Source organism: Rhodnius prolixus, unplaced genomic scaffold, assembly GCF_049639745.1.
Source record: "Rhodnius prolixus isolate KJV_2025 unplaced genomic scaffold, Rpr scaffold_7, whole genome shotgun sequence".
Classification (NCBI taxonomy): Eukaryota; Metazoa; Arthropoda; class Insecta; order Hemiptera; family Reduviidae; genus Rhodnius; species Rhodnius prolixus.
In genome coordinates, this window is record NW_027411582.1 from 4,956,713 (window position 1) to 4,968,286 (window position 11,574).

Below are 11,574 nucleotides of genomic sequence, written 5' to 3' on the forward strand. Positions count from 1 at the left end.
TCTAATTAAATTTTTAAGCAATTTATTTCAAATATAAATATATTGATAATCTTCATTTTTGGTGTAAAGTTGGCTTTGGTTCCACTAGCTAAACGTGGATGAGACTCGGGAAAATACTTACGAATCAATCCAATATGTTATTTTCTCTAATATTAAAATATAAGACCTCATTTGGCGTCGTTATCATGCTATTAGGCTTAAGTGTGATAGGTTGTTTTGTTTTAGGACTGATGCTGACGGTGCAGTTACGCAGTAAGTTGGCTATGCAGAATTTGATCTCCAGCATGGCGAATCTCATTGCTATAAGAAATAAAGATAGTAGTATGTATAAGTTTAGTAACTTTACTACAGTATTTTAGTGTAACACTACTGAAAAAAAAGAGGGAAAATTGTATGTTGATTATGTGAGATATGAGTTCAATAACTTCCTTATATTTATTTTTTTATTTGTTTTTGACGTCTGTGAAATTGAGAATTTCAGAAAACCGATTATTAGAAAAGTGGTGTATGAGTGGATTTTCTCTAACGTGACAACTTAATGAAATGTATCGTAATATGGTTGGGGCTGTACGTCTCTGGTTGGCTTCCCATTCTTCCAGAAATACCCAAGAGAGCTTGGTTAGCTACCAAGAACTGGCGTATATCTCCTTCTGACGCAGCGTCTGAGTTTACTCGAACTGTGAATACTAAATACTAATGGAAGTAAAATTAGACTTCCAATTTGTTTTTCTTCTTCTTTTTGACGACAATTGAAGTAAAGAGACCGTTGGGAAATAGAGGGGTATTCTTTCCCCTCGATTAGAATTTGAGTTTGATGTACGGTTCTGCAAGTTTTATAATATAAAAGGGTGTTTAAAGACTTCCTCAAATTCTATGTTTGTGGTAAATCCCAAAAGCGAAAATACCATCGTTTTGAATGTAATAATAATTGTTAATATCAGGATTATTTAAATCAAAATTACCCAAACATATCCTTGGCCCATTTCCAAATGGTAGGTATGCGCCAACAGGTATCGTATTGTTTGGATCGAATCTTTCTGGTCGAAATACTCTTGGATCTGGATAATATTTTGGATCATTGTGGACAGATAGTGTGGGTATCAATATCGGTTGTCCAGGATCGATGGTCATTCCATTATTGAAGGTGTACTGCTTTGTACAGACGCGAGCTAGTAGCTGAGCTGGTGGGTACATCCTGAGTGCCTCTGCAAAAGTGAGATGTTAGAAGTATTATCAGGTGGAGGGAAATATCAGACCAAATGAACAATTCTCATTTAAAAAAAATAATAATACCTTTAACACATTGTTCCAAATAGGTCATATCTTTGAGCGAATCGTAAGTTAATGAGCCTGCCCGCTCTATTTCTCTCCGGATTTCTTGACGAACTTTTTCTTGAATACTGGGATTTCTTGATAATTCATAAACAGTAAATAACATGGCTGAAGAAGTCGCGTCAAATCCTGCGGTTAAAAATGATACCGCATGGCCGGTTAACTGATCATCGGTTAGTTCTGTGACAGAAAACGAGAAAATATGAGACATTCATATCTAGTTGTAATAAATTTTTTCCACTCATTTGCTACTTTAAAAAAAGCAATTATAACGTAGGACATACTTGTTTGGGAAATTCCAGTTCTATTTTAAGATTGAAGCTTAATTTTCCTAACTGTGTAGATACAAGAATCCCTCTATTGTTTACATACAAACCATAATTCTCTATTTTAAAAATTGGGCGTAAGTTTAGATTCCATGGAATTTGGTCAGTCATACTTTGCCACCACGACCTTGGAGATTCTTGGAGCGCCCCTCCATTTACAGCTTTTTGATTAGGCTTAATTAATTTTCGGTAGAGCGATTCCTAGGAAAGCTTGATACACGATTACATGAGTTTCTTCACTAACGTAACCGAACTCTCGACCATACTTGCCTTCCTATTGACACGGAAGACTCAATGCACGCAATACCGATACTTCTATCGGTTCTCCAAACCTACATAGAGTATTTATTTATCTGGCCCATGCGGTAAATATGTTTCCTAAATTGCAGTGGTCCATCAAGAGGTTTGAGTAACACCCTGGTAAACTTACCGAGTAGCTAATAATGAACTTTCTTTGCTTGCCTCTGCCCTAAGTTTTTACCTGCCAATGTTGCGACTAATTGTGTTATTGCAACTCTTTGTTGGCTGCACTAGAATAGCATTACGCTTTGCCATAAATGTCTCACGATACTCTGGTGACCATGTTTGAGGGAGTTTGGGAAATAGCTGTATATTCCCAGTTATTATTCAAGTTATATTATTAAGTTATGATGAGAACGAAACAACATAATATGTCTCAATCTGATTGCTGAAAATATATATTATTTTAGATTAATGTAAAATCATTTTCATTTTTTGAAATAAAAAAATTACCAAATTTCTCCTTAGAATACACAGTTGTATCAAGATTTAAATAATCATCTGCTGCATCCCTAATATGCACTTCCACATATCCTTTGTCCTGCAGTTGCATCATCAATTGTATGAAATCATTTCTTTTGAATCCATTTTCACGTCTATACTTTACTGTATCTTTAATAATGGCTGAGAAATAGTTTGTTACATGCGGTTTACTAAAAGTTATATTTAGAAGTTTGTTCAACAAAGGTAAATGCATTAGTATCAAGAATTTCATTGAAGTTAGGAAGTTTAGCTCTGAAGTTTGTTTGCCAATACGACGAAATTCGTTGTCTGGTTTTGATAAACTTCCAGAATCAATGCCAAATGCGCAGGAACTGAAAAACAAAGAAAAGATCTTTGTTATTAAACAAATTTTAACTTGATAAGTGAAAAGTGATAAGTTCAATACTTTCTGTTTTATCGACAGCTTATTGAGATAATCGTAATATGGACAATCGGCCGATAATATTAATTTTTATTAATATGAAATATTTTTATATAGGGTCAGCCTTGAGGCTTAAGATCTATCAGTGAGTATTGTGTCGCTTGCCTCTTTACACAGACTAACTGTTTGCCTCTAATCAGATCTGGATCCTGACCTTTGATGAGCTCCATCAGAATTGTTGGGAGAGGCGAGTGCTAAGTACTGTCCATTAGTGGAAAGAGGGGAACGATAATAACAATTCCTTAAAAAGCAAAGTGCAGTAATAACAATACTCCACAAAAGCAAAGTGTTGCAATAACAATACTCCAACTCACCCAATCGTGTCCATTGCAAAACAGCTGAGCGTATCCTTTAGTTCCACATCATGAGTCTCTCCTTTATCCAACTGTTTGATCAGCTCATCGCCACATCCGATCATTGACTCAAACATCAATTTCAATTTCCCTGTAGTAAATATAGGTGACAATCTACTTCTCACAGCTTTCCAACGTTTGCCATTCATATTGAACAGATTTGAATCTAATGGATTACGCTTGTCATCCAATGGTATTATTCCATGATCCACAAAATGTGCAAAATCTTTAATTATAATTTTTTCAATATAATCAATATCTTTAACGACTAGTGTTGGTTTCATAAAATCATAGTATCCAAACAATGGTTCATTCGGAAATTGTTTACAAAAGTGTTCATGTACTTGTCCGATTGGCATTTTTTCAAGCAAAGATGGTTCGTTATTACCAAAGAATAGCATTGGTTTAGGATGTGGAATTCCTTTTTCTTTCCAATGTTGGTTGGTTTTCCATGCTCGGTAGAAAATGTAGAGAAATATTGTCAGAATTAAAGACACCAGCGACACAATTATTTGGAACATTTTAGAAACTGTAATCAATGAAATTCAGGCACATGTTCAAACTTGTACTCAATTACATCTGAAACTAGAGTTGTAACATTATTTATAACTTATTTTTTAGAAGCATTTAACATTAATTAAATGTTAGGTTAAATATTTTTTTGGAATCTTTCACGTTTGACTGATTATTCCGAACAGGAGGTTGCCACAATAAGGGTTTGGTCAACATCGGTAAACAGAAGTAACAGATTCAAGTTTCAAATTTGATGAAGATCGGTTGGCCGAAAGTACCTCTAACGAATAGAATTTTCCGTATTTAAAGATTATCTTTAAACTTAACGCATTGCACTGAAACTTTCTTTTATAAATTTTGATCAGAAAAAATCAATATAAGAGACCCTTGGTATAAAGGGTGTTATTCTTCCCTCTAAAGTCCCATTTCAGTTAAAAATATGACTCCGCATGTTTTATGTACGAGATGGGTATTTGTCTTGATGAAAATCTGAGCTCATAGAAAATTCCAAAATTACTGGGATTTTTTTCTTAAATACTGCCTAAATTTTCTCTTTATTGTATTTATATCAACAGTTTTCAATTGATTAATTTGTCTCGGAAAACGTTTTTTTGGGGCATTTTGAGGTGTGTCAAAATCGTTTCTGAAAGCCTAGAGCTCGATAGTATTAAGAAGTCATTAGGGTGTTTACCTTTTTCTTTTTTCTAGATAAAAAGATGTCAATTTTTTATTATAAAAAAAAATTATAATTCAGTATTATTTAATTTAAGCACGAGCTAACCTTCCTCTTGTAACCTAGTTGAAGGTACCTTATTACTAACAGTTTTGATGTGGAAGAAACGTCTTTGTAAAATTTCGTTACTTTTTTCTTCTTCTTCGTCGTTTTCGTATTATTGTTTAACAAATCATAATCAAATTGTTAATTATTAAGGATCAAGAAGGTAATTTGTTTTTCTGCTATCATTGTTATCATATCAATTATCACTCAGGTTCTGTTTACTTTTTATGAAAATTCAAAATGGTTTTTAATGTTTCTTGTTTAAATTATTTCATAATTGACAAAGAATACAAGTTTTAGCCATCAGTTAATCATTTAACAACTTTAGATAAATTAAGGTTTATTATAATTTAATCTAATGAAACGTTCCATAGTAAAATAATCAATTGAGTACTTTTTGTTGAAACTTTTAATACCCATATTCAATAATTTTAATTTCATTAATAATTAATTCATTAATAATTATTGTTTAATTTCAGAGTGATAGCATAGTACTTGGTTCAGTTTCAAACGAGGAAGTCATGGTATTCAGGAACGCTTTTACTTGTAAGTAATTTGTAGTGATACAAGTTGCATGCAAACAGTTAATGCCCTTCGTTCCCTTGGTTCAAGCTATTTTAAGCGCGATTATTTTATTGGCGGCTTTTTGGTGTTCGATTGGAATAAGCTTATTTTGTTGAGGGACTTAACCAACTTTGTCCCTTCTCTGTAAATCGTAGCCGTTTCGCCACATTCTTTAAATTTCCTAGCGGTTAGAGACGAGGCCTGCATAGCTAAAAAGTAAGTGTGGTATGGGGCTCTAATTCCTTGGATTTTATTTAGTGGTTAATGTGGGAAAGTGTTCGCTAATCGCCTACCTTCGACACCTAATATGGTCTTTGGATATAAAGTCTACTTGAAAAATTGGGCATTACTTATTTACTCAATTCACTTTTTAATGATTTTTTTATTAGACTAGTCAATTTATTTTTGCCAGTCAACATTTACAAGTCATGTTTCTGAAGTCACTGGTGCAAGGAATTCTCCGCCATCCATTATTTATCTTTAATGTTTTCTGCTATTTTAAATTTTAACTTTTAAAACTTTCTTTAACTGTCATTTAAAATAAACTTTTGTAGCAAAAAAAAATTAGTGACTTCAATACTGTATTTGTTTTTACTGTGATTGAATATTTTTTTGGCAAAAATATAATCGGTGATAAATTCTTACATAACATTAAAATGGCGCTTTAGCATTCAACGCCTGCTTCGCCCAAAAGTTAATTAGTCGGAGTTTTTAAAAAGTTAATCAAACTACATACATCTGATCAATTTTTATATTATGTAGTAGTAAGTAAAATGTAGAAACCGTTCCTTAAAATATGAAAAGAGATTTATTAAAGTGGTGGCCGATTTTGTCCAAAACGTTTTTACGCTTCCCTTGGTGTGGCACCTGACCTCATCAGATTTAAGGGCTCTTAATAGCTAGCCCTGACCCGTTGGAAAATCCCCTTTTCCTAAGCCTGAGGAATATAAAAACTTGTATTTTGTTAAAAACAAAAAAAAAGCACTTTTGTAATATTTCTACTTACGAAGGATAAGTTGGAAGAAAAATTAATCAACAACGTTAAATGTTGTCTTAGTCAGGTAGTTAACTGTTTAATGGTAGGACCAAAATAATATTAATTCTAAATTTTGTTAAAATATTACTTACACAAGTGCACACTGTCGACTAAGGAGCTCCAGATGTTATCTTGGGCACTCTCGTATTTATTTGATTAACACGTCACCTTGGCCTTCAGATTCCACTACTAGCCATATAGTTCTCCTTATTTTATTGAATTGAATTATCTTATTGCATTCTCTCACTAGGCAAGTAAAGTAATGCTAATATGTAAAATTTTCTATTGCAGCTTTACACAATAATATCCCTTTTGAAATATCCTGAGTCTTAAAAACTATTTCTAGGAAATGGTCTATGTGTATGTGAACAAATATTTTGAAAATAAATCCCTGAAAGCTGAAACTTTATATTCAGAAGAGGACCTTACTAGGGATCTGAGAGCAACCTGGCTCTCAAAATCTCTCCTGGAAGGAACATTTCACTAAATGGGTTTTTCACTTTTCCTAACTCATTGCATTAGTGTTGCTCTACAACTTTTATGTGAAAATTTTTTTCCAGGATTCTCCAGTGAAAGGAATTCTTAGGAGAAAGGGGTAGTTATTCTTCGCTATATAGCACCATTTCAGTATAATGTACGACTCGTGAGGATTTTAAATTATAAAAAGGTGTTAAATTCATGATAAAATTGTGAATATTTGGCTGGAAGTTATGCCATACATTACACTTCACCTCCATCCTTTCCTCATAACTATCTCAAACATCAAAGTGAATACAAAGAAAATTCTCCTCCTTTGACCAGCATCTTAGCCAAATATTCAATTTGAAGTTTTTGCCATTCTCTATTCATGAGTTTTGACGATCATAAAAATATTCATACTGAACAATTTGTAAAAACTACTTATATTTTTTGATGAAATTGTTCTAATTTGTAAGAAGTCTTTAAATTTGAAAAAGTGATTTCTTGTCTGGAAAAAACGAATAATATAAAATATAAAAGAAAATATAAAAAATATATGTTGTAAATTATTTTAATCAATGATCTCAATTTCTGTTTGAATGGGATATCATGAGTTGTAGAGAGCAATGTCAATACTGTAAAATCCTTTGGGACTTTTAGTGATTATTTCTTCCAAAAATTTAAAGCATAAATCAATACCATTTTATTGGTTGATTATTTTTTTAATATTGAAATACAATGTTTCTTTTGGCTTTGTTACGAAACTCAATGCGCTAAGTGTGATTGGTTGTTTTGTTTTAGAACTGAGAGTGACGATGTAGTTGCGCAGTAAGGTGGCTATGCAGTATTTGATCTCCAGCATGGCGAATCTCATTGCTGCAAGAAATAAAATAAGGTTGGTAATATATAAATTAGAAGCTTAACACAAATCTGAAGCAATAATCATGTTTAGAAATTACCTATACACATCCTCGGTCCATTTCCAAATGGTAGATAAGCACAAGCAGGTATCGTGTTGCCCGGATCGAATCTCTCTGGTCGAAATACTTCTGGTTCTGGGAAATATTTTGGATCATTGTGAACTGCCATTACAGGTATTAATACTGATTGGCCAGGTTCTATGGTTATTTCGTTCGGGAAGGTGTATTTATTCGTACATATTCGACCCAACATCTGCGCTGGAGGATATATCCTAAGAGTCTCTGTGAACAGATAGGTTATGTATGAATGATTGTTAATAATATCGCAAGTACTGTTTCACAGCTGGCGCTCATGCAATCCTCATTAGATTTACTTTAGTCGGGGAAGGTTTACTGCCATTGACCATGAAGATGCTTGGATAATTAATTGCTGTGGGGAGCTGTTGTGCCTGTCGGCATACTAAACCCAGAATGTTTCAGGCCATTTCATAAAAATTCAGTGTAGTTATTCGTAATAATAATTATAAGCGAAGAGTTTGGGTAAGTGGAAAGTGTATTCGACACATGGAAATCCAGGATTCGAGTTCAGCCTGGGTTCTTTATGAAAAAAAAAGAATTGAGGAACTGGTTGGGAAAGTTATTTTACATTGATAATCGTCAGAAATTGGTATTTATAATTATTTAAAAAAATTAATAATGGTGACAAAATGTTTTTGAGATCTTTTTATTACCGAAAATGGAACCTGTGATTTCCCTTAAACTGGGAATGCTCATTTCAAATAATCTATAAAAAATAAAAATATAAATGCACTACACCATCCTGCAAAATCATATGCTTTTTGCGAAATTATAGTTATTTTTGAATATTCCACAGCAAGGTCATTAAGAGTCCCATTATTATTTAATATAAATTACAGTTTTATATATATAATTTGAAGAGTACTGTCTTTATTTAGTACTAGAAGAAGGGATTGTCACAGGGGTTAGTGCACTAGGATTTCCACCAGAAGATTCCGATTAGGAATACAGCTGCTGACCCTTAGATTTTCTCTTCCTAGGAGCTTCGTACAGCTCACTGCCCAGTGATGGGCAGTGTTTTCTTTTACGAGAAACATTGCCTAGCAAAGCATTTATGTAAAGCATTTACAAAAAAAAAAATTCAGGCATTTAATAACCACAGATTGACGCGTGAACTTGCCTTAAAATTAAAAAAGTAAAATAAAATGCAGAATCTCAATTTAGAGCTTGCCTGGTTTTTCGTTTTTACATTTTGTTCACCCAATCGCAAACAAACCATACTACTTTTTGCTTTTACGTGTACTTCCGGTGCAAATCTTTATCGGAATGTTATAATTGTTTTAATTACCAATACTTTGTCTTATTACGGGAGTAGAGATATGAGAAAATATAAAGTAAGTTCTTTTATTTACCAACAGTTTATAAATTACCTTTAACACATCGTTCTAAGTAGTGCATATCCTTGATTGCATTGTAAGACATCGATCCGGCATGTTCCACTTCCTTCAGGATTTCCTCACGAACTTTCTCCTGTATCTTGGGATTCCTAGACAGTTCATACAGGGTAAACAAAATTGACATTGCAGTCGTATCAAAACCTCCCGTTAAAAATGATATCACATGTCCAGTTATCTGATCGTCGGACAATTCTGCAAAAAAGAAGATTTAGATTATTTCAAAATTTATTGCAAAGTTTTGATTTACTATTTGAGAGTTTACCAAATTTCTCTGTACAGAGTGTAGTTATATCCATGTCAAAATAATCATCAGTTGCTGCATCTCTAGAATGCATTTCCACGTAACCTTTAAGCTGCAGTTGCATCAGTAATTGTAAGATGTCATTTCTTAGGTATCCATTTTCACGTCTATATTTCATTGTATCTTTAATAATGCCTGAGAAATATTTTAAAATTTTTGGTTTGCTAAAGGTTAAATTTAGAAATTTAGCCAATCTGGGAGCGTGCATCAAGATGGTTAACTTTATAAATGTTGAAATGTCCATTTTAAATACTTGTTTGCCCATCTGGCGAAATTCACAGTCCGGTTTGGACAGACTTCCCGAGTCTATGCCGAAAGCACAGGATCTGTAAAATCAAGAGTGTTAATTTATTTTATGGTTGCTTCATCATCATCTTAGGCGTACATGAGGGGTTTGAGGGGTCAGAACTCCCCTCTCAAAATCATTTGAAAATTAAAAATTTTCCAATTGTAAGCGAAAAAAAATAAATGTCTCATAAACTGCATTCATTTTATGAAATGTTTGATCTAAGAAAAGATGAATTGGCTTTTATAGAAACATGTATCCATCTTTGCCGCCATTCTAAACATAATTCTAATCTAAGAAGGGAACGTAAATTTATTAGACCTCTTGAAGTTGACTATTAATGAACAGGTCAGGGATATGTTGTTATTCGCTCAAGATGGAGCCCTCTCCAGTCCTGTCTGTGGATTGGATATAAGAATCTTGAGAATCGAGGATAAACTCAATAGCACTTCGCAAGTATAAGTTCTGTCAAAAGTTACCGATTTGGCTGTACGGTGAAAGCCAATGCAAAAACCAAAAAATAACGATGCTATCCGTTGGCAGGCTCAAGCGTTGAATGTATCTACTCAGTTTATCGTGGCCTTTTAAGTAAAGAAAACCTTACGCGTTTGGTAGCAGGGACTAGTAGTGATTCTAGATCAGTGATGGGCAAACATTTTTATGAGCGGGCCAAAAAGTAAAAGGAAAAATTTATTTATTTATTTTATTAAAAAAAAAAAAGTACAGTAAGTGAGTGAGACGTTTTTATATCAAGAATTAATTTCTCTTCTGGACTACTTAAAAATAAAAATAATAACACTCCAAACTAACCCAATAGTATCCATGGCAAAACAGCTGATTATATCTTTCAGTTCTACATCTTCTTTCTCTCCTTTGTCCAACTGTTTGATCAGTTCCTCACCACAACCTTTCATCGATTCAAACATCAATTTTAATTTCCCTGTACTGAAAATAGGTGACAGTCTACATCTCACAGCTTTCCAACGTTTGCCATTCGTTGAAAATAGATTTGACTCTGTTGGATTCTCTTCATCATCAATCTGTATTATACCATGATCCATAAAATTTGCAAAATGTTTAATAAAAATCATTTCAATATAGTCACTATCTTTAACGATTAAAGTTGGTTTCATAAATTCATAAAAGCCAAAAAGTGGTTCATTTGGAAATTGTTTACAAAACATTTCATGCAATTCTCCTGGTGACATTTTCCTTAATAAAACTGGCAGCAAATTACCAAAGAATAGTGATCCTTCAGCGTGCGGAACTCCTCTTTCTTTCCAATATTGGTTGGCTTTCCATGCTCGGTGGACGATGTAGAGGAAGGCCGTCAGAAGTATAATTAAAAGCGATATGGTTATTGGATCCATTTTTGAAACTCGAATAATAATTAAATTAATTTTATTAATTAAAGCGATTTTTTTTTTTAAATATTTTGTCCTTTCTCTTGTTTGTATAGAAACATTGCACATTGTGCGATAGACCGCCTTGTTGAGCAAACTGAACAGTCAAGTGGCTTGTTAAAAAGATAAAATTCACAAACTGGTGGGAGAAACAAATTGAAGGTCAATTGGAGCCTAGCATTGTACTAACAGCTAGCAGATGATGCATACTACATTATGCTATTTATAAGTTTTATTTTGGGCCCATACTTTTCGAGTTTACAGATTCATTTACAATTCCTTTCTTCTACAAAAACCTAACCAGTCTCGTTATAGTACCCTTAACTAATTCGAAAGAATATGTACTGAATTACAAAAAAAGTCATTTTCGAACAGCTGAACCGAGGAAACAGTGTAGTTCCTCAGACATAAAGGGAGCCTCTAATATAAAAGAAGCCATTCCATAACGTGGTTCCAAAAACTGCACTCTGGTTCAATTTAAATACTTTCTTCAAATGAATTCTATGTAGAGTCTAACGTAAAAGGTGCTATTCGATGGACTAAATATGGTTCTTTATTATTTTGGGGATAGGATCATTTTTGCTAAGAATGGTGCTTAATTTT

The 11,574-nt window shown here is 33.2% G+C and overlaps 2 protein-coding genes across 5 annotated transcripts; both read right to left on the reverse strand.

Moving 5' to 3' along the window:
* Positions 1-5: 5 nt before the first annotated feature.
* On the reverse strand, positions 6-7,005 carry LOC141446810 (probable cytochrome P450 6a14). 4 transcript variants are annotated; one of them, XM_074113622.1, is made up of 6 exons: positions 6,220-7,005; positions 3,198-3,765; positions 2,412-2,773; positions 1,294-1,512; positions 963-1,205; positions 6-300 (listed from the first exon to the last, which is right to left on the reverse strand). In XM_074113622.1, the coding sequence occupies exons 2-6, from the start codon at positions 3,755-3,757 to the stop codon at positions 125-127; spliced, it is 1,560 nt and encodes a 519-aa protein (XP_073969723.1). In that variant the 5' UTR covers positions 3,758-3,765; positions 6,220-7,005; the 3' UTR covers positions 6-124. The 4 variants fall into 4 exon arrangements, with proteins under 4 accessions (XP_073969723.1, XP_073969722.1, XP_073969720.1 ...); XM_074113621.1 differs by having other exon boundaries at positions 3,198-3,821; positions 6,220-6,371; XM_074113619.1 differs by having other exon boundaries at positions 3,198-3,821; positions 6,098-6,239.
* Positions 7,006-7,265: 260 nt separating this feature from the next.
* On the reverse strand, positions 7,266-11,178 carry LOC141446808 (probable cytochrome P450 6d5). The gene is made up of 5 exons (XM_074113604.1): positions 10,379-11,178; positions 9,244-9,608; positions 8,955-9,173; positions 7,546-7,788; positions 7,266-7,462 (listed from the first exon to the last, which is right to left on the reverse strand). Exons 1-5 carry the CDS (start codon positions 11,038-11,040, stop codon positions 7,290-7,292), a joined length of 1,662 nt encoding a protein of 553 aa, XP_073969705.1. The 5' UTR covers positions 11,041-11,178; the 3' UTR covers positions 7,266-7,289.
* Between the last annotated feature and the right edge of the window lie 396 nt (positions 11,179-11,574).